Below are 25020 nucleotides of genomic sequence, written 5' to 3' on the forward strand. Positions count from 1 at the left end.
CAGGTTGAGGGAGGTTCTGCTCTCCCCTCAACTCTGCCCTGGTGAGGCCTCATCTGGAGTCCTGTGTCCAGTTCTGGACTCCTCAGCTCAAGAGGGACAGAGAACTTCTGGAGAGAGTCCAATGCAGGGCCACCAAGATGATCAGGGGACTGGAGCATCTTCCTTATGAGGAAAGGCTGCGGGAACTGGGGCTGTTTAGTCTGGAGGAGACTGAGGGGGGATCTCATTAATATTTACAAATATATAAAGGGTGGGTGTCAGGAGGTTGGGACATCCCTTTTTTTCTGCTGTACCTAGCAACAGGACAAGGGGTAATGGGATGAAGCTGGAACACAAAAAGTTGCATTTAAACATAAGAAAAAACTATTTCACTGTTCAGGTGAGGGAGCCCTGGCACAGGCTGCCCAGAGGGGTTGTGGAGTCTCCTTCCCTGGAGGTCTTCAAGACCTGCTTGGACACGTTCCTATGTGACCTGATCTAGGTCAACCTGTTTCAGTAGGGAGGTTGCACTAAATGATCTCTAAATGTCCCTTGCAACCCCTACTATTCTATGATTCTGTGAGTCTATGAAAATTAGGTGTGGCTAAAGCAGCCACAAGCCATTTGTCCAGGGTTAAGTATGGCAGTAGTTTGTCTGATCTCAACAGGCTCCTACTGTCCATGGAACTGAGCACACATTTGGCTTCCTTGCAGAATGAGTGCCTTCTTGGCAGATCCAAATCAAACCAAACTGGTGGCGTGTCCAAGCAGGGCCAAGCCAGGGTCAGTGCTGCCAACCTGCTGCCATTCGCATTGTGCCTGTGAGACACCTGCACAACAAGGCGGATGTGTGAGACTTGCTGTGTGTGCCCAGGGGGGCTCTGCAGCTACAGACCATGTGGAGCTGCTCTTCAAAACCCCAGAGGTGCAACCGCTTGCAGATACCATGTCCAAAGCCACGGGACTGTTTTTGCAGTCCTGAATGCTGTGGTAACTTTCCTATGAGCTGGGCTCATGTGCTGGTGCCCTATGAAGGGCATACATCACCCAGAAGAACATGCTGAGTGATAAAGTGACATTGCTCCAGCCAAGGTTTGATGCAGTTTGCAGTAGCAAATGCCTAATGCTGCAGAGAGGGAGAGGAAAACCCACAGTGAAAGCCACTGTGGTCCCAGTCCTCACGTTAGCCTTACTCTTTCTCACCACAGGTTACATCCAAGCCTGTAGAGGACTGATGATCTCCGCTGTCTGCCTGGGCTTCTTCGGTGCCATTTTTGGACTGGTTGGGATGAAGTGTACAAAAGTCGGAGGCTCCGATCAGACTAAAGCAAAAATTGCTTTTTTAGCTGGGCTGATTTTCATACTTTCTGGTAAATATATCTTATTTCTCTAAGTTTCTATGTTTGAAGTCATACCAGAGCTGCTTCTTTTCCACAGAAATCCACACACAAATCTCCGTGACTTCACTGGCTTCAGGGTCAGGCCCAAAACTCTTCTGCTGGCTCCACTGAATGGTTTGTCTTATGCTTTTCAGGGTTGTGCTCTATGACTAGTTGTTCCCTGTATGCAAACAGGATTACGTCTGAGTTCTTTGATCCTTCTTTTGTTGCACAAAAGTAAGTACTTTCCTATACCCATAAGTCTTTCAAAGAAGTAGACCTTAAGTTAACACACTATGCACCTGAGCCCGTTTAGACAGAGAGCAGGTGCATCTCCTGTTGGGCAGAGGAGGAGAGTGGGATACAGTTTTATTTAATCATGTTTTCTGGCTGTAGTAACCCCACACTGAAGATTAAGGAACAAGCACCTTTGGATACAGCAATTGGTCTGCAATCTTTGTGCCCGGGCTTCTTGCGGCTCGACGGGGTTCTGTGTGGGGTCTGTCAGGAAGGGAGCTGGTGTTTATGGCAGAGATGCAGCAAAAAAGGGTTGAACAAGACAGGGGTGCTCATTAGGCATAGCATTCAATAGGAGAGGAAGAAAGTTATTCCCTTAAGGTTTTGATAGAAGGTGGTTTCCATAAAGGTGTCCAGCACTGCACAATCTTGACTCATCTTGAAGAGATGTTTCCAAAGGCTCTGTGGACTTTTTGCTGACAGGATTTTCAAGTCCAGGTGATTGAAATTTGGATCAGAAAGCTTATCATTACCTGGGATCTTATAAGCACTGACATAAATTCTTTGACTATACTTGTAACTAAATTTAGAGGAGTGTTTATAAAATTGTGGGATTTGTACAAGAAACAATGAGCATCCCTAAAGACTCTCTTTAAAGCTGTGCAAGTTCTCAGGACCTACAAAGGCAGAAATTCATGTACCAGTGCTTGGATTTTGGATTCACACCTTATCCACCAAGTCTGAAAATGTTAGCTGTGAATTGTAGCATGGTAGACTTGAGCTGTTTACCTAATGTAACGTCATTTAAAGGCAATGGTTTCAATGTTTCCTCAGTGGTGATTCCAGGGAATGTCAAGCATTGGGGGTACATTTCCCTGGGACCCAAGTAAGGGCTCAGTAAGGAAGCCTGAGTGTTTCTGTTTCTCCTTGATAGAAAGACAGTGGTCTGAAGAAATAATATTAACTGTTGTAGTGGTGCAAGAAATATTCAGTCGAAGACGTAGAGAGTCTAGGTAATGCACGTGCAGAGACGTACACAGGCAACATAGTACAACCACCAGAGTTGACTCAAAGCCCCCTTCCTTTGCTAGCTGCCTACTTATATGCTGCTTCTGCCCACGAGATCACCCAGGGCCCAACTGATTGACTTGCAGCACCTGTTTCTGAAGTAGCTTGCCAACTGCACTAACTTGGCCCAAGCTACATCTGTGCCTACAATTAACCAGGTCCACGTTTGTGATGTGGTAGGGCCGACATTGCTTCTCCTGTCTTGAAAACGAGTTGCTTTTAGTGTCCTCCATAATTCTGCTGTAGTTTCGGTGTGTTTGATACAGTGAGGACAGGATCAAAAAGCTTCCAAAAGAAACAACGATATGAGGTACTGTGAGAAAAATGAAGCCTGGCTATATAGCCAAAAGTTAATTATTCATCAGACTTACTGTTCAGTGTAAAAATACCATGGTTGTTGCCAGAAGCCCCTTTCCTACAATATATTCCTACACTTTGCTGCTGCAAAAGAGCAGGCAGACCTCATAGTGAAGTCTTACCACAAGGGAATGAGAAAGGCAGTTTAAATATCAAAATAAAGGTACTAAAACATTCTCTGCAGAAATTACCTTTTCCCTGGACAACCAACATAGCTCAGCTGTGCTCACATGTAATCACGACTGAAAAGATAAAAGGCAGGGAGGAAAACCAGAGGTTGTAACTGGAATTGCACACAGTGTATGTAGCTCATGCAATGCCCCTGTGTCAGACTAAGCTAATGGTGGCATTCCACTCCTTTTCGCTCTCAAGCAATTGTAAAATATGTGGAGTAATATATTTTGTTGCTGTCTGTGAGCTCTTACTTGGACATGCGTTACAGAAGCATTTCATATGCTTTGCTGTTATGTTGTGGAAACTTGGCATTGGCTCTTCACTGAGAGGGTTTCAATCTTTCACCTTTTACAGCACATTTCTCTCCTGAAGGTATTGTGGTGTTGTCAAAGGCAGCCTTGAGACTCTGTCAGAGGAAAACAAATGACACAAGGTGTTTAGTATTACCTCAGCTGTCAGAATTTCCCTCCAGCCTTCGGCGTTTGGAAGAGGCACCCTGACTATGTATGGGTGCAGGAGGAGTCAGAGACCTGCCTAAAGCTGTTGCCCAAGAGACCTCTGGTTTGAATTATGTACCTGCCTGACAAATGACAGGCGCTGTGGGGGCACCTTAAAACTCACCTTACTTGGGCTTTATGTCCCAATGTGATAGTTTCCATTGCCAGTTTAAAACTGCTACAAAGGAATTGCTTGAGTCTGTGTGGTAACACACACAGAGTCTTGGGGACAGCACAGGATGTATTGTTGCAGCCAAGATGGATTTAACGTTTCTTCAAACACCTCTAATAGGGGAAAATCTGTGTTTATGTTTTGCTGTCTTGCTAATGTTGCTCCCACAGCTTCTCTAAGGAAACTATTTTGTCACTTAATTACTTGTCATTTAAAGAAAACCCACCTTCTTGCAGTCTTTCTCCTTTTTGTCTCTTCACACAGTTGGAACTCCATAATCAAGATAATTCTTACTGATGAATGGGGTTAATTTGTCCAGCTATTCTCACTAGCTTCCTGTTCTCTTTTACAGAGAATTTTTTTCCCCTCTATCTTTCTTGTCCCTCAGTAGTTTGTGCAAAGTTCACACAGGTCCTCTTTCTACTGTCCTGCTGTTACATTTGAGTCTGTTTTTTAATTTTTCAAGAATTGTAAGAATTAAACATCCAAAATGTGTAAAAATCAAACATCCAAAATGTGTAAGTTGTGCTGATTGGGTAGGTGGGTATGTGTGTCATTGACAGGTGCTGGCTAATGAAGCTTCCACTGGTTTGCTTGGAAGTTTACATCAGGGTCCAAATGTAACAGCTAGTATCTTTTTCTTCTCTACTGATGTGATTTCTCTTCCTTTCTTTCTTTCTTTCTTTCTTTCTTTCTTTCTTTCTTTCTTTCTTTCTTTCTTTCTTTCTCTCTTTCATTCTTTCTCTCTTTCTCTCTTTCTTTCTTTTTCTCTTTCATTCTTTCTCTCTTTCTCTCTTTCTTTCTCTCTTTCTCTTTCTTTCTTCCTTTCCTTCCTTTCCTTCCTTCCTCCTTCCTTTCCCTTCCTTCCTTCCTTCCTTCCTTCCTTCCTTCCTTCCTTCCTTCCTTCCTTTCTTTCCCTGAACTCTGCCTCCTTGGATTACAGCAAAAAAAATGCCTGCTTGATCAGTGTAGCTGAAGGTGGTTTTCAGTTCTCTGCATATGAATCCTTGTGGTCCTCAGTGATCACCACCTCTAAGCCTCTTCATCAATGTCCTGCTCCCCACCAAGCTGCACAAGATCCCTAAGCCACTCTCTTCAGATTGATTGCACTGACTGGAGACGGCGGAGTTGCAGCCACAGACTTCAGAGAGTGGCTGCTTTTATTCTTGCAACCAAGAATTATAAGAAGTGTATGTTTTCTGGAAAGACTGTAGTGATAAAGAAGGAAGGGAAAAACACTCAAGTGCAAGAATTTCCTCTAAAAAAACCCATCTCTTTTCTTTCTCTTTCTTTCTTTCTTTCTTTCTGGAGAGTTTTTTCATGTTTCTAAGGGCTTTTTCACATGGAAAGGTGTTTTTACATACTGGATTTTGACAAGGGGTTAGCATTGGCTTGTTAAATATTGAGAAGATGGATTGGATAAAATCCAGAGAGCCACACAGGGGTTGATATGCAGTTGAAAATCTGAAGTTTTCCTCATAAGCACCAGTGGAAATCAGAAAAGGGTTTTAAATCTGTTTAAAGATGTGGAGGAAAGAGCAATTAGGCCAGTTCTGTAACTCATTACATTCAGTGTAGCAGGTACCTGAGAAAGGTCTGTGTATACAATCTGTTTGCACACATTACAGTAAAAAAAAATGTTTAAAAAGTACAAACAATCCCAAGAACAAAGGGCAGACCACATGTCTTCTTTCCCAACTAGTAGGCAACAGTCAGGTGACCCTTTTCTACCCAGCTAAACCAAATGTAGTCTTGCCTTCTTGTCTATACAGCTGAAGAGCTTCAGGAGGGGAGATGGCAATTGATCTCCTTATCCCCCTCACATTAGCCTCTGGCCAACCATGTCGTGTTGTTAGATGGAAACATGGAAGCAGAGTTGTGTTTTTCACTGTCTAGGCAAATGGTTTTGGCAAGTTGTTACAGCAACATCCTTGCTGGCTCTTTGACCAGCTGTGTTCTCCAGTGGTGGTCTGCACTGACTTTGGGGGGCAGCCTAACCCTGGGCCATGTATTTTAGGTATGCTCTGGCAGTACCTGCAGGGGTGGAGAGATCATCAGGATGGAGCTTATCTCAATATCAGAGTTAGTCATACTGATCTGCCTTTACAGCTCATTAAAAGAGGTGCCTTGAGGGTGGTTTTGAAGTGCACTCTATTTCTTGTGTGTTGATTATAACAAGATCCTAGGTGATGAGCTCTGATGGAGGTATTTGCTTCTAATCAGAGAAGCCCCAGTCTGTCTTTGAACTGACAGAAATCTGCTCATGTCTTCTGAAAACCATAGCAAGTGGCTGGAAATGTGAGCATAGTTACAATGAAAGCTTCTCAGGTTTAGCAGATTCTGAAGTCAAATGGCGCTGGGGACAGAGTTTGCCAGGGTGAAAGGCAGCTGAGCTATGGTTTCTAATAGTTTAATCTGGGACTTGGGTGCCCTCCACACTGGGTTTGGAGAATGTTTAGGGGAATCTGAGCCTTTTTTAGCAAGGGAAGATAAATAAAAAAGAAGCCTCGAAGGTAAGGCACTAGCAGGGCCATGAAGAGTCAGGTGTAAGTCCTCACAAAGGGTCCTACCCCTGCTCTCCAACGTAACCGTCTCTTTTTGGCAGGAAGTCCTTGAGTCAGAAATGACTTGAACCTGAATGTCCGTAGCGCTGATGTCCCGAGTGTTGCTTTTTCTCTCTTTTTAAAAAGAACAAGCAAACAAATCTGTGCTTCACTTCTGATTAGAGTCTCAGGAAAAGTTCTCCAAGCACTGCTCCCCCTCTTGTGAAGTGCCTATATAATTTTCCAGGTGTTTGGGCTCATAAGCCAGTTTTGAGTGTTTCCATAGTGTCATCTTTACAAAGATGCAAGTTTTGTAGAACAATTTACAGATGTTTTATGTTGTGTACCTCAGCTAATGTGAAATTTTGATCTGTTCACATGGAAATGTTGAGAACTAGCTGACATACAAGACTGCATAGTCTTTCAGTTGTAAAAGTAGGCTGTCAAAGCAAAAGCTGCCCCACCAGAGCTTACAGTAAATAAACATTAACAAAGGCTTGAACAGCACAGCCAACTGACCAGTAGCTACAGCTGGATGAGGAAGAGGAAGCCTGTGTTGTCAGCACAGGAGTCACAAGGAGATAAAAGGTTTTCTCAAAGATGAACTGGAGCGGGGAAAGAGCAAGAGACAATCTGTCCTAATAGTGAGGAATATGAGACTCTGGACATTGTTGGGCCTGTGCTCTAAGGTCACCCTGAAAGTGTTTTAGAGTGGTACCTCAGGCAAAGAGCTGGGGAACGGAGAGGACAAGGGGGCAACCATCACTTGCTGCTCATCTTGAGACTCCGTTGCTCAGTTGTGGAAGAATCTCTTCCCTATGCCCTTCTTTTTCTTCATTTATGACTATTGCTTTAGAAACTTGGACTTACCACTGTGTGACAATCCTCCTAAAGCACCACCATCTTCTCTCAGAGTCAAACTAAGCAGTTTCTGGCTGCAATTTGTGGCTGCCCCAAGTGGCAGAAGGAACCATTGCTAGTGACCTGGAGCTGTGCCCAAAGGCTGGGAGGTGAGCAGCATCTTCCAGCCTGAATCTACTCCCTGCATCCAGGGACTAGAGAAGCAGAAAGTGGCTGTCACAAACACTTGTGCATGTGGACACACATGTATGTCTGCATGCATGTGTATGTGTGTACATACATGTATATGCATGTATCAGATACATCTGTGTCTGTACAGGGTAATCTTGCACGTGTGTGTGTGTGTGTGTATTGCATCTGCATCTTGCATGTCTGTACAAACCCCTTATGTTTTATGCAGGCTGGAGTGTGGACAGGCAGGGAGAGAGATCCTGAGAGCCAGAAGGGAGAGTTAAGGAGAGTCTACAGGCAGCAGCTCTACTCACCCTCCCAGCGAGAGCCTCAGTGCCGTTTGGGAGCCGATAGGAACAGACCTCATGTGAGGGGACAGGAGCTGTGTGCAGTCAACAGGACAAAGAACAAAGTAACCCCATGGCCAGGCAAGCCAGGGGCAGATGTGGAAAAGCCAGGCACCCCAGAGGGCTTATCAGGGAGACAAGGTTTGCCCAAGTGCAGTGCAGGGGCAGAGTTTGCCTCCCCAGTGAAAGGGAGACAATGAAAAGAATGTTGGGTGAGCAGCAGAGCTGCCGATTTTGCAGCAAATAATGCATATGTTGGGGGAAAGTTTTTCAGAAAAAATAAGTTGTTTTATTCTGAAACACAAAACTCCTGCTAAATCCATGCTGTCTTTTGTTAAATCCAGTTATTCACTTCCTGCAGGTATGAATTAGGAGCAGCTTTGTTCATTGGATGGGCTGGAGCTTCACTCTGCATAATCGGTGGCAGTATATTCTGCTTCTCAATAGCTGAAAACAGTAATTCTTCCAGGTAAAGTTGTACTTCTTGAAAGAAATCAATACTATTGCATTTGTACCTGCTCTGTGTGAGCTGTTTGGTTACTTCTTCAAAACACTTTGTGATGACATTCAGACAAAAAGTTGTGTGGATGAAAGAAAATAATGGGACTGAATGGTAACGCTCTGCCCATGATTAATGTAGTTAAGAAAAGGTATTAACTCAGAGCAAATACTTGTGTTATGTATTGTATAAATTTACTACAGCTGGAAAACAATAATGCATTCACTGATGATGTAGGTAAAGTGGTCAGGTCACTTCACAGCTGTGAGTAGATAACTTTCTTTACTACCAGATCATCAGAGCAAAAATGAGAGAGGTGAAGGACAGTGGTAGTGGCAGTAGGACCTCCAGCAGCGTGGTGATGAGGAGGCACAGCTGGAGAGAGTTACTGTTCACCCAGGATCTGCCACAGCCTAAATATTTCATGATTGGTTCCCAATTCCCTTAGCTGTGAACAAGGAACACACATTTATGGAAAACTGAACTGCAAAGAGGGATGGTGGAGAGAGGGGGATGTCAAATAGCACTGGCACAAGCCGCCCAGATGGGTTGTGGAGTCTTCTTCTCCAAGGACATTCAAAACTCACCTGGATGAGTTCCTGTGTGACCTACTCTAGGTGGTCCTGCTCTGGCAGGGGAGATTGGACTAGGTGATCTTTCGAGGTTCCTTCCAACCCTTGAGATTCTGTGATTCTGTGAAATCAGAATGAGGCCACACAGGGAAGTGCTGCCCTGCCTCTTCCCCTGACATTTATAGGTACGTTCCTATACGTTTCTTGTAGTTTTATCACTACTGTGGAGCTTGGATGCAGAGGTGTTAACCTGTGTGTGGGCTGAGCTGTAACTAGTGGATTCTCTGTTCCTTGCAGGAGGGGCTACGCATATAACGGAGCCGCATCTGTGATGTCGTCCCGTACAAAGGTGCACAACAGCATCCCGGACAAAACCCCCCCAAAGCACTTTGACAAGAACGCTTATGTTTAGTGGTACAGTTGGAAGATTCAAAGCCTTTTAAAAATGAGTTTGTACGTTTCATTCCGAGTGATTTCCCCACCCTCCACCTCCAATGTACTTACCAGTTACACGACGGCTTTTTAAACCATCAACTTGCAGCTTTTTTACGTCTCAATGTAAATGTTATGATGTAATATTTTAAGATTGCTGTTGGCATTGTAAAGTTTGTACCTGGAAATCATGAGCTGATGTTGCTTTCTTGAAAAAAAAAAGAAATAAATGAGGTATTTACCCATTCAGTTATGTCGATTGCTTATGGGAATGGCATCACATGCATCACGTTGACTGCAGAGCGTTACTGCAGCTGTTTCTGAAATGAGTTCAGTGCCGGACAGAACGGGCACACTCTGTGCAAAACACATCCCCACTGACCAGCAGCGATGCTGGAACTGCAGAGCATGTTGTCACTGCAGTGCCAGGCCACGACATTCAGTGGGAAGCAGCAGGCTCTTACCCCTTATCCCATTGCCAAGGTAGAAAAGCTTGCAACCTGAGCAATTCCACACCAAAGGAATAAGAAGAGAGTGGGTGAAGATACGTGTGGGATTTGGAGAGGCAGGAGCAGGTACTGAGAAGAGTCAGGGCCAGCAGTTACAAAAACAGTCACAGGAGAGGGCTGTGCATGGCCTTCTTAAGAAGAATGTGTGCACGAGAAGAATGTGTGCGTGACAGTGAGCTCCCATGGGCATGGCCTGGCAGGGAGAGCAAGGGCTGAGCACGGCTGCAGCCCCTGGGGTTTTGTGGCAGGCAGGACAAGGCTCAGAGCCAGTTCCTGCATTCTGTATTTGCTCTATGCCACTGGGCTTCTGCCCTACCTCAGCACTCACTGCTGCTGGGGACAAATCCCTTCCAGGGGGTGGGTTGGTGCCTTTCTCTGCTGCTGGGCAGGGTGCCGGGATGGCTCCAGGGCAAGGAAACACCCCAGGCCATGCCAGCTGGCTGGCTCTGCCAGCGCCCTTAGGGGTGACCAAACACCAGCAGGCAATACCTAACAGCACCCTTCTAGGTAATCCTGAATTAGTTACAGCAGTTCAGGAATTCAGCTACTGGTGGTTTGGTTTCTTCCCTGTCCACCAAAACGTGGTGGCTGTTGAGGGGATATTTGTACGAGCCAATAAGTGAGATCAGAGGTTTTGAAAAACCACAAAAAGCTTTCTAGACTGAGACACCAAAATCAGACACAAACTCAGGTCTGTCTTGAGGTTTGATCTAATGGACCCCTGGAGTTTAAAGACGTAGGTTATTTTGGGACAAAGGTGAAAAGATAAAAAAAGGAATAGTCCTATTTAATCATGGCACAGTAGGATGGAAAAGGTTTTGTATCTGACAGCATCAAACACACATCAGAACTTCAAAAGCCATTCAAGGTTCTTTTTGGTTTACTTTTGTTTTGGTATTCAAGTTAAGTCAAAACACTAATGCGTTTGTTTAAGAAAGCAGCCAAATATGGACAAAACAGAAACGTGGAAGTGCCTCCACAATGGCAGCAGGTCAGTGCTTTCCTCACCTTACCTTGATGTTTGAATTTTTTTTACCCAATTTTTATGCTTTTATGTTAACTAAGACTTAATTCTAATTAAAAAAAACAATCAAAACAAACTTCCCCCAAATTGAAGGCATTTAATAATAACCAGTTTTATAGCTGAGGCCTTTCTTTTCTTTTCTTTTCTTTTCTTTTCTTTTCATTTGGTGTTTATTGTAAAACATGGTAGAAATCTGAAGTTTTAAAACATGGAAATATTGTCTTTAAACTGTTCACAATGGTATATAAAGTTTATGACCAAATACAAGAAAATATGCATTTAAATAGTTTATAAAGTAACACTCTGCAGTAAATTCTGTTCATTGGCTAACAGGTTTTCTTGCAAGACCATGTTCAATCTTTAATGTAAACATTAGAGGCAGAATGTCCACTTCAGTGAAATCAAAGAAACTTCCGCCACTGAATTCACAAGGAAGAAGAATGAACTCTCAATTTCCAAATAGACGTGGCCAGTAATGAATGTATGAATATTCCTGTTGTGAATTCAGGATTGAAAAGAGTTCTGTAAACAGTATTCCTTGTTTTTACATGACTGATGTGAGAAATTATCAGGATGTGCTGACCCCACCAACACAGCCCTTAGATATCTGAAGAATCGCTCCAGTCTGTTACAGTGACTAAGCTGCTCTTCAAGGTGTTTGTATTATCAGTTTCATGGAGGCCTGTTAAAATAACAACAAGAAAAAGTAATGGTTATTAAATAGTGTTTTGGGGGTGTTTTCACTTTGTCTGTGTGATTAAACCACATGCTGTATGAGCGAACACCTGTGGATTTCAGCAAGTCCAGAATTTCAACCAGCAAGGAAATGACAAGTGTTGGTAACACAAAGGCTGTTTCTGTCACAGAATACAATGCACAGTACAAGCAGTCAGGGTCAGCACTACTTTCCCTTTTAACATAACCTGAAGTTATCTTTATATAACTGACACAGCTTCAAATATATTGAGCTAGAAACAACTAAGTGTTACGTAAGATTTGAGGCTACTACTTTACCTATAGTTCAAAGATTTATCTCAGCTTGGTAGGCCACTTAGGTTATCTTGAACAAACCTGCAATTTTATTACTATTATCCAAATAGATAATACACAGGACGATCTTTAAGTGTTTAAATCACTCCCACATGCTGGAATTACCCATAGCAACAGAACCGAAGGAACTCAAATTCTTCCAAAGCACTTTTTCTGCTTTGTTGGCCTTCCATTTGATGTATACTGAGATCATCCACACATCTGAAGCATTACAAAGCTTTTGCAATCTAGAGTTAACACAGGGCACGGCCTGCACAGTCCTTTGTAAACAAATGGGAGAAAGCTCTGCCTTCCTTTTTAGCAAAACTAAAATTAGTCTAGATTCCACGCCACGCTATTGCAATGATTTAACTCAGCAATGGATTTGGCCAGTACTCTGCCACCTTGAAGTTTGGGCAGACAAATGCTTTACTCATCTCCACAAAAATACAGCCATGGATACTGTTGTGCTAAGCAACACTAACTACCTCTCATAGTAATTCACTCAAGACAAAGTAAGAAAGTTTATTCTCAAGACGAAGGAAGAAAGTTTCCTTCCTCCCTTAAATTTGGGAAGGGCATAAAAACCCAGTCCTGGGTGATTAACTTTTAAGATGAGGTTGAAGCCAGAAAGTACTAAGTCTTTTAAAAACTGAAGTGTCTTAGCATATCTGTGTATTTCCATGTGTACTGTTTATGTGTAAGTATGTGTCACCATTATTGTCTATATTTATATGACATAACACCAAACACTAAGTTTTTCTTTCTTGTTTGTTTCTTACAAAAGACCACATACTGAATTACAACATGTAATACACTAGACTTGTTCTCTTTTAGGTGTGTCAGTCACTGAAGGCTTATAATGTAGAAGAACAACTGTGTTACCTTCCTCCTTTGGTACACTTTTCTTCGGAAGACCCCACGCGTGTACCACAGATGCAGCGTTTGCATCCTTTTTCTGAACGGCTGGTGCTTTCTGACCTCTGGCATCTTTCCTCAATAAAAGGTCGTCTTCTACTGATGATATATCCCAATCATCTTCATCAACTTCTGTGAGCTAACAGGGAGAAGATAAAAACACGCATTTTTCCTCTGTCTGTTCCAGTTGGGCTGAGTTCTTCCATAAACGCAACAATGTGAAACTGCTAAAGAAAAATGCACTGGCACATGGCCTTTATGACATCTCTCACCACAGTTTTAAAATTCACCTAATTCAATTATCTAAGTTTTATTAACTGCCTATTATAGTTCCAAAGCTAAAAGTGGGTTGGTTAGGGTGGGTTTTTTTTTTGGCCAGGAACTAAAGCTATAAGTGGTTCCAAAGCTAAAAGTGGGGTTTGTGCCAGGAACTGTTAAGTTCTACCAGTTCCATAACTGGCAGAAATCTATGTTTTCAGGTATTACACATCTAACTTTAAAAAGGACTGTCTTTTCTGGAGTATTAGCTATTCTAATGAGATGCAAAGTCTTTTAAGCATTAGACTCTACGTTAACTCAGATGAAAATACAGACACGATGCAAGTTGTCAGTTTAGTTTGCAATGTAGGCAGCATTCTGTGTTCACGTGAGACTAAAAAATTACCATTGCAACAAAGGCCTTCTCAGTTTAAAACTTGTTTATTTAAAGGGAGAATTGAATACTGAAAAGCCACATGGTGCTCAAAGTGAAAAGTATGTATTGCTCCTAAGACTCACTGTCAGCATGGACAAACATGTTTTTAATTAAGTGGTGGATTTGCCTAATGAGTTCACTAAACAAGAGTCAAGTCAAGCAGATGAACCTGAAGGTCAGCAAGTCCGTGATCTGTCTTACCTCATCTGCCTGAGAACTAAATACCTTCTTTCAGCTTCTGAAAGAAGAGCTACAGCATTTCCCTATTTGCCAATCGGATGTGGCTTGCTGGAATCAAGCCATTGTTAGAGAGCTTGACTGTGGAAAGCGGGAGATGGTTTCTCACAAAGCTTAAAACCCGATTCCACTTGAGTCTCTCAATGTTACAGCGAGATGCAGAAGGTGCTTCTGCTGCACAGAAGGAAGATTCAGGTGCCATTAGAAAACAATGTAAGGTATGTACATTCTGGGGAAAAATCAACAACTATGAATGTGTTGTGTGTCTCGAAAAAAGGGAAGAGACAGCAGTAATGCTCTATCTTGCAACATAAATCCATTTTAACATTGCAAACTGTTTTTCAAAAGCTGACAGATCTGCTCAGGGTGCTGTTATTAACATACCAAGATTCAACATCTTGCTGTTTTACATGACCTACGTTTGCAGGGCGTGCTAGTGGGAAAGTCAAGAGTCACATTTCTTGAGAAATGTGTTTCTGGAGGAAGAGTTTCCTCAAACATTCGCTAAGTCCCAAGTGATTTTCAAAGTACACAATACAGAGAAAAGTGTCAACTTCAAACAGGATTCAGTTTCGATCAGTGTAAACACACAGCACCCATTAAAACTGCCAGCCAGTTTTATTATCTCAAAGACTTGTTCCAAAGAGATACCATAATCCATACAGTGTCTGGTACAGAGGAACTCAAGTAACACAGCTTCAGAGTAGCTTCTGTGACTAAGGACCTTTATAAAGGGTCTGTGACTCTACGGTTCTATAAAACATATGACGATGAGATGCCTTATAAAGGTTGTATGGTATTGTGGCATTTGAGAATGACCATTAACAGGTTAGTAGAGAAAACCATAGCATCTTTAAACCATAGACTTTTAAGGCTTATTTTGCTGCAGCTGTTTGCTCTTGAAGCCCAAATTCTTTAACACAGTGGCTCACCATCTATAGATCCTTACTCAGTGTAACATCTCCTACATTTAACTGTGAACATTTCATAGTCTTGCATCATCTGACATTGCAGAAAATTTCCAAGTAACATTTGGACAGAGAATTACACTGTAACAGTCATGTCTGAGTCTGTAACTTTGACTTCGGTGTGAATTGCAGCTCCCACACAGTCAATACAGAAGTTAGGTGTCACTAGCAGTAATTAAAAGCACCCAAGCTAAATGTGATCACATTACCACTCCCTTTCTGGAAACTGTTTCTGGGATGAGTGATAAATTGAAGAGTTAACTGGCAGTCAGGAAGCCCTGGGCTATCAGTTTTCTTATGGATAACAGGATTCTCAGTAAACATATGTTTCTTTAGCAAAAAAAAAAAATTATTGAATGCTAGAACTAGCACCTGTCTGTCCACTTAATCTAAAACCAACTACAAAAACTGAAATAAAAAGCACTATCTGTTGTTGACTTCTGCTTTGGGGTAACTTCTGTTCCTTTAGAAATAGCTAAGGCAAAGATCAATTGATATTAAAGTGGCTTACCCATTATAAAATTCTAAACTGAAGACTGGGACCTTACGAGCCCAAGTGGTACACAATAAGTTGTGTTACTATTCTGACTGTGAACACATGCCATACTCAATGGACAGACATTAGTGACATATCCAACCTAATCTGAAAACAGCAGATGACTGTAAATTGGTGCAGCAGAACAAAGACCATACTCAAAAATGGATTTTTTTCCCCCTCATAAAAATGTATTTCAAAGTTCCATATTGGATGAAGCTCTAGAAATAAAAGTATTTTAAAATATTAGGTAAGCATATTCATTTTTTCCCTCCAGAAATACAAGATATACTAGGAAAGCAAGTAAAGAAGGGCTCTCTCTGTGCTGCCAGAATAGGAGTCAAAGATGATACTAGTCATGCCCAAGCTTTGGGTTAGCTGTAGTGATCCCAAACAGTCATGATATAAGCTAATAAGTAGTGTGGATAAAGAGGCCGCTTGTCACAGCTCACTTGCTAGCACTCTTCAATACACCAATGGTGAGGCGCCCCAAAAAGACAACTTAGCTGTGGTTCTAAATGTATCTAAATGGTGGGTGTCAGGAGGCTGGGACATCCCTTTTTTCTATTGTAGCTAGCAACAGGACAAGGGGTAATGGGATGAAGCTGGAACACAAAAAGTTCCATTTAAATACAAGAGAAAACTATTTCACTGTGAGGGTGAAGGAACAGTGGAACAGGCTGCCCAGAGGGGTTGTGGAGTCTCCTTCCTTGGAGGTCTTCAAGACCTGCCTGGACATGTTCCTATGTGACCTGATCTAGGTGGACCTGCTTCTGCAGGAAGGTGGACTAGATGATCTCTAAAGGTCCCTTCCAACCCTACCATTCTATGCTTCTATAATTCTGAAACTGTCTTTGAGAATGAAGTTATTCACTGCATCAAGACAGTTTCAACAGAACTAACATATACATATATATTTTCATTACTTAATTAAATGATAATGACTATTAAAAGTGATACCTTGAGTTCTTTCACCTCTTCCTTCTTAATAAATGCCTGTGCGACATTAATCCCTCCAGCCGGTTTGTTCTTACTTCCATGGTTAGAAAGACTCTCCCCAACTTGCTCAGTCAGTTGTTGAATAACTGTTCCTAAAATTCATTTAAAAAAATATTGACAATTTCCATTCACAAGTAAGAGGCTTTACTGTAAACTCTCTAAAAATCTTCCACAAAGTAAAAACAAGTAAAAGAAGTCTCCTTGAGGCAGAGATTATCTCTTTTTTCTGCACTGATATAAACCAGCAAGATACACAACTAATTTGAACTGCCATCTCTAGGTACAATATTAATATAAACACACGTTAGTGAAAACATGAAGTGCACACAAATCTATGTGCACTCAAGGCTAGAGAGTCTGCCTTCATTATGTTTTCTAACAAAGAAATATCATCAGGAAATGCAAAAATCATGCACAGCTCTCAAAACATAGATACATAAAAGGAAGGGAAAAAACCTTTGGAAGTTTTGGCAGGTGTTCTAGTTCCTTCAGTTTCACTTTGCTCCATCCCATTCGCATCACTTTTGCCAGAAGCCTTCTGAAATGCACTGACCTTGTTGCTTGAAGTTTTTGACTGCTTTTGCGGTAATTCTGGTGATAAGCACAACTGTTTAATATCATCCTCATCTTCCTCCTCTGAGCTGAATGGTGGAGTTCTAAGCAAAAACACATACAATTGGAGAATTTACTGTGTTTCAGTGACTGCTGCTTCCTTTCCAATAACATGTGATTTTTTTCTTACCATCCATAACACTATTTAAAAGAAAATAAACTCAGAAAGTTATCACAAAATGATCTATTACATTAACATGGATATTTCCATCCATGTAACTGTCTTTACAAAACAATGAATCGATCCTCCTGTGGGAGGATCTCATTAACATTTACAAATATCTAAAGGGTGAGTGTCAGGAGTTTGGGACATCCCTTTTTTCTATAGTAGCTAGCAACAGGACAAGGGGTAATGGAATGAAGCTGGAACACAAAAAGTTCCATTTACACATAAGAGAAAACTATTTCACTGTTCAGGTGATGGAGCAGTGGCACAGGCTGCCCAGGGAGTGTGTGGAGTCTCCTTCCTTGGAGGTCTTCAAGACCCGCCTGGACGTGTTCCTATGCGACCTGATCTAGGTGACCCTGCTTCTGCAGGGGGGTTGGACTAGACGATCTCTAAAGGTCCCTTCTAACCCCTACCATTCTATGATTCTATGATACGTAGCAACTCTTGCCAGGCAAACAAAGATAGGCTTTCGTGGGTCATGGGGAGAGCAAAGTTCAGGGTCAAGGAATCTGCACCACAAAAAATAATGTTCTGATATTCTGTTAGATGAGAATAATCCAGGAATTTTATAGTGCAGGAAATTACAAAGTAATATACCTGATGTGAGTGGAATCTGGAATATCACATTTGATTTTGACCACAGGAAGAAAATATCAATCAATTGGAAAAAATACATCAGCCAAGTCTTAAGTGCATATATCTGGGCCAGAAAAAGCGTCTGAGAGTGAAACTAAGGAAGCAATGCTTCTTGGTTTTACTGACTATCCCTGTTTCACAACAAAGAATAAGTCTACTGAAAGGGGAATGTCCTACCTCTCAGGGACTGTAACTACACAATCAAATGGAAAACTACTTTAAAACATAACATGAAATTTGCAGTCCAGAAAGTGTTTCTAATTTTAGCTTAATAATAGCCTTTGTGTTGCAAGCATAGGAATATTCAGTCACCAAAAGTGTTTTCTTCAAAAATACAAGGGAACAAAACATACGTGATGCTAGATGTCTTTCTGGAAGCTCCATTTCCAAAAAGCTTCCTGGATCTAAAAATAATAAGATGAGTTACTCCAAGGCTGACAACTAACTAAGAAAGCATAAAGTTTGTTGAGAAGTAAAATGAATTCTTTGCTTAATTCTTACAATTCTCCCATCAGCCACAAAACCCCAAACCCATACATAGGACTGTTACCTGAGGCATGAGTACTATGAGCATAGCACCTCTTACTTGGGTGTAGATGTGCTGTTGAGGATGGCTGTTCTTTGCTCAGCTGGGCGGACAGCTGTTGAAGACCGTTTTACTGGTTTACGTGGGGTGGCAGATGAGGAAATTCCTGCTTGGGTGAAATTCTGTTTCTCTGCAAGAGAATGTATCCATCTCATTATTAGAAACAGTGTTTGGTATCTTGTCTTTAATTTCTAAAATTAAAGATGTCTCTGCTGCAGATTATAGTTCTACAAAACAGAACTAACTATTTTTCATCAAAGCAGTTGAGAGTTACCATGTACCTTGCCCAGCTAGGAGCTAAGGTTTCTGCAGTTAAATGCAATGTCAAGAACTCTTTAAAAGAAAGTTTAGTTGGTCATAAATATTTTGAATATTTACATGTCATGGGTTTGTGTGGAGATGCTTGGTAATGGGAAGGGAGCTGCAGTGCTAGTCCCAGTAAGCAGTTCTTAAAACATGCCCCGGCTCTGAGGTGGACCCACCTCCAGCCTGGCTGGGCCAATCTGGTGCCTCTGTCATCACTATTTAAGAAGGGAAATCTTCAGAGGGAGAGGAGGTGGAGGAGTGGTACAAGATGGAGGCAACCATGCAGACCCCACAGTCAGAGGTGGAGGAAGGAAAGAGGTGTGCCAGACCAGAGACCCTTCTGCAGCCTGTGGTGAGAAGGCAGCTGTGCCCCTGCAACCCATGGAGGGCCATGGCAGGACTGAGAGCCACCAGCACCTCTGGGTGAGTGCGCCTGGATGGGCAGGAGACTGTGTGAGGAAGCGGCCATGGCGCAGGCTGTGCTGGAGAGCCTGCGGGCCCCAGAGCAGACCCACGCAGGAGACGGAGAGGAGCTGCAGTCCTTGGGATGAACACAAGTTGAACCTGCCCGTGCAGGGCTTCCCAGCGTATAAGGGACCCTGTACTGGAGCAGGGAGGATCAGTGAGGAGTCTGCCTGTCTTGAGGAGAAACAAATGGCAGGAGCCATTGGGAAAGGACTGACTGAAACCTCCATTCCCCCTGCACTGCTCGGGGGGGGGGGGGGGGGGGGGGGAGGAGATAAAGACACCAGGATCAGGGCTCTGAGCCCAGGAAGAGAGGAGGGGTGGGGAGAAGGTGATCTTAAAGGGCTGGTTTTGCTCTTCATCATTGTACCACTCTGTGCTGCTTTCTGCTTGTTATGTTTTGGTTTTTATGTTTTTGGTTGTTTGTGTATTAAAGAAATTTCTCTTTTCTTCCCCAAGTTGAGTAGTCCTGTCTGTTTTGCCCAGGACCATAAATGGTGAGGGAGCCCTCCCTGTCCTTAGGGCATTCCAAAGGCCCTGTTACCTATTGCTGATCATGGCCCTTTGTTCCCAGATGGCATAAACCAGAACACATGAAAAATTACAAAAGCAGCTTTGCAAAAATGTTGCTAAATAAAACATTAAATACCCACTATAAAATGTAAGAGAATGAAAAAAAAAACCCAAACGTTTTAACCTGAAGGAAGCTGAGGATAGGAAACAGGTCTATTGGAAGATAATTTCTCTTGAGCCCTCTGGCTAACTTGGCGTTCAAGAAGCTCTCGAATGCGGTGAATGTTCGGGTCTTGTTTCTGTTTGTGTTCTCTAGTAGACTCAATAACACCCAAAACTTCATTTAAGCGATCGTTTGGGATACCACGAACACCCTAAGGAAATAAAATTGTAAACACAAGGGCTATTACTGCTGGGATTTATATCCTACAATCACAGACACTCTTTTAAATTGCAAATACCACAAAGCTTGTAGAAAAATCACAGAAGCTGGTAATGCGGCTCACAAGTGTAGCCATATCCTCTGCAGCTGTAATTTGATGGGCATCCTCTCAGGGTAAGGAATTACACTTATCTATAACAGGCTGAAATTTAGCTTGGTGTTTTGAAGGTTGTGGTACAAGACTGAAAGAAAATGCGGGGCAAAGATGACCCTTTTTTAAAGTAACTCAAAATAATCTTACCGCTTTAATTCCCAAGGATTCCAGCTTCTCCTCCAGGGCTTGTGCCAAAACAACTCGCAATTCCTTAGTTAAAGAAGGATCGGTCTTCAAAGCATTTATTAAATAGTGGTTACTTCTACCTGGTTTAAGATCACTTTTCTCAATTTCTGAAATAAGAATGAAAAAATGCATTTAAGAGACATCTGAAAAAACCACAGTACAGGAGACACAAACTGCACTGAAGCATGCATGTGTTAGAAACACCAGAGATGTTCATGTGGACTTTCTGTCTACATGGAGTTGTACCCTTTTGAAAATCTTGGGCTAGCTTACAAGAGTCAGCTCACTTGGAATCTATACCTCAGCACCTCGTATTCACCATCACAAATACCTTTCCCTTTTCTTGTTACAGAATTCCTCAACAGATATACACCCTGAATATTTAGCAACAAAGGCCTTTCCTTTTAGAATAGCACTTGGAAACTTCCGTTGAAGAAAAACTCCTGATAATTAAGTTCTCTGGAAGTCATATTTCAAATCCAAGCTGAACTCTCCTAGGATTAGAACAGGAACAAGTCTCAAACTTGTTCTCAAGAAAAGCTTCAAACAATGTAATGTTCTCTGATAAAAACCATCTAGGGAAATCAAATCTTTGGAAAGTTGTAGCACTTTCAAAAGTTTTGGTGAAGACAAAACCTTAGTCCGAAGCAGAATGTTTCCCAGAAAACGCATGACAGCTAACACTTATCTTCAAAAATCTTTTCAGGATAAAGTTCAGCACTCTGTTTTCTTCTGTGTAGGTCTATGATATCATACATACTTAAAAGCAGACAAGGAAGTTTCTATCTCTTTCTCTTATTTGAAGTGTCGGTAACAACTTGACTCTTATGCAAGAAATAATCATCTAGACAAGATTCTGTGATTCTTCTGTCTGAAGCAAACACTGACATGTAAGTTAGGCCAAAGTACTATAGGGTCATACAAGGGAGAAAAGAAGCAAAAGAGATTCATTTGGGACCTGCCTATACAGTGTCTCTGGCAAGACATAATTTTACTGGATGACACTTCTACAAAGTGAACCAATACCCTGTGGGACCATGGTAGCTGCAGCAGTCTGGCAAAGCATACACAGAGGTGTAAACAACCTCCCAGGGGAGCACACTGTAACCCACATTCCCAGCTTTGCCCCTGAAATAAAAGGTAAATCCTAGGCAGGGGTTTGTCTCCTTCTGGTATGCCTCATGGGGCACCAGAGGCACTTGCCAGCCCACAGACAAGGATACAAATGAAGGAATAATTCCATACTGGAACTTTCAAACCAAATGTGCCACTTCTATTTTCAAACAACAATTGCTTAAAAAGCAGTTGCACTATTTACTTTCCTCTTTTTTCCTTTAATGAAAAGATAAGCACCCTGAAGAGGACCCAAAAAAGTCTCAAGATACACAAATTATATTTAAGTTGTTTTGAGGAAGTGGCTTCCGTTGGATCCTGGAAAGGACTGTAAGTAATGAAAAGTGAACAAGTCCAGCTATCATACTAATAGATATTGTTAAGAAGGATAGAATCTGGCCAAATTCTTATCTGGCTTTGAAAACTGTGTTGACAACTCAGTCCCTGACAGAGATGGGATTAAAAGTGATTTGGCTGGAGAGTTGAATCCTAGAAGAGGTAAACTACTGGTTAGTGAGGAAACTGTAGGACTGTCAGACTATCCCCAGTTAGGAAAAAGTGTATTATGCAGTATGAAATCCTCCCAGAATGGGAGACGTGAGACATTTTGAAGAAAAAGGCTCCAAAGAGCCTTCTGAAAATCCTGTCCCTTTCAGATGTTAATCCTTCTGTCGAAATTCATTTTGAAGTTCACAATTACCACATACTAATATGGGTAACAAGACTATGCAGCATTATCCCAAATAATGACAATATTAATTCTTGCTAATTAACTTAAGTCAAATCCTCTTTGCTAGAGCCAACTATTTAAGGAACTATTTTCTTATCCATTTTTCTTGTTTTTAAAAGAACCCTAAATACTAGATTTAACTACTTTGGAGATAAGGCACCTCAAGTCTGGTCCACTGTCTTGTCTCCTACATAATCCCATGAAATAATGTGCCAAGTCAAGAATTTTCACACTCTCCCTTACAACTGGCTGTCACCGAAAGCAAAAAAATCTTGGTCAGTCTTTTCAGACTGCATTCTTTCTTCCTCTCTTTTGTACTGCAGGCCATGCCTTTAGGCACAGCAGAAGAATCAAAGGCAATCCATCAAGAAAGAAGATGGCAAGCAAGAGAAATAGCAGAAAGAATGGCAGAAATGCAAGCAGTCTTTATTTCAGACTGTTCAGTCATTGGATTTTCCCTGGGGAAACCTCTAACTTGGGAACAGATGTATTCAAATGACAGTTTTTATTTTCAGACAGCAGCATTCCTTCGAAATTTAAACTCATTGGCTATAAGGTTCAAGACTGGTTTTCATTTTTCCACACAGTATAGGCTCTTATGCTGTTCAACTATTTAGTACTTCATCTAAAGTACTGTTAGCCTTCTTCAGAAGAATATCATGTGGGATGAACCAATGCTTTCTGTTCTGCCACTGTAAATGCAGCCTTCTCCAAGCTTTCCTCAGATGAAGCAGAAGAACGGCTGCCAAGATTGGGCTACGTAATTTCGTCCAGAATTGCACAATCCTGGCTGAAGCTGTGGCTGCCTGGAGGTTAGGTGTAACTCAGACTACTTGCAAAAGTATCTTTGGTGCGTTTATCAAAGTAGGCAGCTTCAACCTCCACCAACTTCCTTCTTCTATCCGTGCTCTTTATGCTCTTATGCAGGGTATGAAAAAGAAGTGAGCACACATTGCGACAGCATCAGCAGCAAAAGCTCCCTGGGAATGGGGTATTTCCCATCAAACATTTTTCTCTGCTTAGCTCAAGTGCCTTTAGACATACTGAATACGCCTGTCTTAAAGACTTAGCCAGATTTGCGTGAAAACATTGAACTTGGATAAAGAAATCATAACATTTACAAGCACCAACAGGAAATCAGGAGTGCTCCCACCCAAATCACAGAAGCACACCAAAATACATTGAAAAATACTTGTGTTATCAAACCATATTTACTTTTTACTTTCAAGAAACACATGCCGCTATATTGTGAGCCAAATCAACCATTACCTTTTTCCTCTTCTGAAAGCTCCTCTATGGGCTCCAGCATATGCACCAAGGGTGCCTGCTCTAGTAATGAGGAAGAACAGGAACACCAAACAGGACAAAAGGTCAAGGTCCAGAGTGGGAAAGTTAGACAAAAAATACACACTGAAGTCAACTTCCCTGATTGCTGACAACCTGCTTAACAATCACAAACCCAATACAATGTGACAATTCATTGCCTTGGTGGTACGTTTTTGTAGAGGAGACCTTAATACAATAGTCACTTCAAGACCGATCCAGTTACCCACACACAGAATCATAGAGTGTTAGGGGTTGGAAAGGACCTTTAGAGACCATCTAGTCCAATCCCCCTGCAGAAGCAGATCCATCTAGATCAGGTCCCACATGAACACGTCCAGGCGGGTCTTGAAAACCTCCAAGGAAGGAGACTCCACAACCCCTCTGAGAATGTTGCCTAGTGTCATCTTAGACATATTAGAGCTTCAGCCATCAGCATAGGGCTGGTTGATATGTTTTACAGGTATAGAATGACCCATGCCCTTCTGGAATGGCACCCAGAAGCCAGGTGGGATGTTTTTAGGCATCTAGAATGACAAGACCACCTAAGATTAAGTAAATGAACAGTGACAATTTCCAATAAGAAGCATTTTAATGTTTAAATTTCTTCTAAAAGATTAGTCATGTGCATTTTGGTATTAAAAGTTGCCAACAGGCAAGAAGGCCAATGACATCCTGGGATGCATTCAGAAGAGTGTGGCCAACAGGTCAAGGGAGGTACTTCTCCCTCTCTACTCTGCCCTGGTGAGCCCCTCATCTGGAGTCCTGTGTCCAGTTCTGGGCTCCCCAGCTCAAGAGGGACAGGGAAGTGCTGGAGAAAGTCCAGCGCAGGGCCACCAAGATGATCAGGGGACTGGAACGTCTTTCATATGAGGAAAGGCTGTGGGAACTGGGGCTGTTTAGTTTGGAGAAGAGGAGATTGAGGGGAGATCTTATTAACATTTATAGATATCTAAAGGGTGGGTGTCAGGAGGTTGGGACATCCCTTGTTTCTATAGTAGCTAGCAACAGGACAAGGGGTAATGGGATGAAGCTGGAACACAAAGAGTTCCACTTAAACATAAGAAAAAACTATTTCACTGTTCAGGTGAGGGAGCCCTGGCACAGGCTGCCCAGGGGGTTTGTGGAGTCTCCTTCCTTGGAGGTCTTCAAGACCTGCCTGGACATGTTCCTATGCGACCTGATCTAGGCGAACCTGCATCTGCAGGGGGGTTGGACTAGACGATCTCTAAAGGTTCCTTCCAACCCCTACCATTCTATCATTCTATGATTCTATGAATTTCTTTAATGGATAACTACACTACTGAAAAATTATGTGACTGGCATACTTTGAGAAATCTCCGTTTTAAACAGTATTTGATGACAATTTCTATGCATGTGGAATAGGAAAATATATTTAACGATAATGAAGAATTCAGACTGTGCATATTCCAAGGATATAATCTGTTTTTATCTGTTCTTATCGACTAGATTAAAAACCCCTCAATATTCTGACAGTATTATTAGAAAAGCAGTCTTCTGACCAGCATTTAAAAGAGAAATCCTGTTCACTTACTCTTGAACTATTAAATGCAAAAGAACTTCTAGCCTGCACAGAAGTATTACAATTATCTATAGTAGAGTATCACCTACAGTAAGCATTTT

General features: G+C 42.1%; 2 protein-coding genes across 7 annotated transcripts in view; one reads left to right on the forward strand and one right to left on the reverse strand.

Annotated features, from left to right (window-relative positions):
• Window positions 1–9516, forward strand: part of CLDN10 (claudin 10) — a 60420-nt gene extending 50904 nt beyond the window's left edge. For both annotated transcript variants that reach the window (XM_062020527.1, XM_062020526.1), the window contains exons 2-5: window positions 1188–1349; window positions 1514–1595; window positions 8147–8254; window positions 9154–9516. In XM_062020527.1, coding sequence (XP_061876511.1) covers window positions 1188–1349; window positions 1514–1595; window positions 8147–8254; window positions 9154–9268 — 467 coding nt within the window. In that variant the 3' untranslated portion in view covers window positions 9269–9516. The remainder of the gene's footprint in view (window positions 1–1187; window positions 1350–1513; window positions 1596–8146; window positions 8255–9153) is intronic.
• Window positions 9517–11008: 1492 nt separating this feature from the next.
• The window catches only part of DZIP1 (DAZ interacting zinc finger protein 1), a 47827-nt gene continuing 33815 nt past the window's right edge, over window positions 11009–25020 (reverse strand). For 4 of the 5 annotated variants that reach the window (XM_062020531.1, XM_062020530.1, XM_062020528.1 and 1 more), the window contains 8 exons: window positions 20172–20317; window positions 19673–19862; window positions 18205–18334; window positions 17972–18022; window positions 16658–16857; window positions 16163–16293; window positions 12736–12907; window positions 11009–11503 (listed from right to left, as the gene is read on the reverse strand). In XM_062020531.1, the coding sequence (XP_061876515.1) occupies window positions 11421–11503; window positions 12736–12907; window positions 16163–16293; window positions 16658–16857; window positions 17972–18022; window positions 18205–18334; window positions 19673–19862; window positions 20172–20317 (1103 nt within the window). In that variant the 3' untranslated portion in view covers window positions 11009–11420. Of the gene's footprint in view, window positions 11504–12735; window positions 12908–16162; window positions 16294–16657; window positions 16858–17971; window positions 18023–18204; window positions 18335–19672; window positions 19863–20171; window positions 20318–25020 lie in introns of those variants that run through there. The other variant, XM_062020533.1, reaches the window with a different exon arrangement.

The sequence above is a fragment of the Colius striatus genome, chromosome 1 (genome assembly GCF_028858725.1).
Source record: "Colius striatus isolate bColStr4 chromosome 1, bColStr4.1.hap1, whole genome shotgun sequence".
Taxonomy (NCBI): domain Eukaryota; kingdom Metazoa; phylum Chordata; class Aves; order Coliiformes; family Coliidae; genus Colius; species Colius striatus.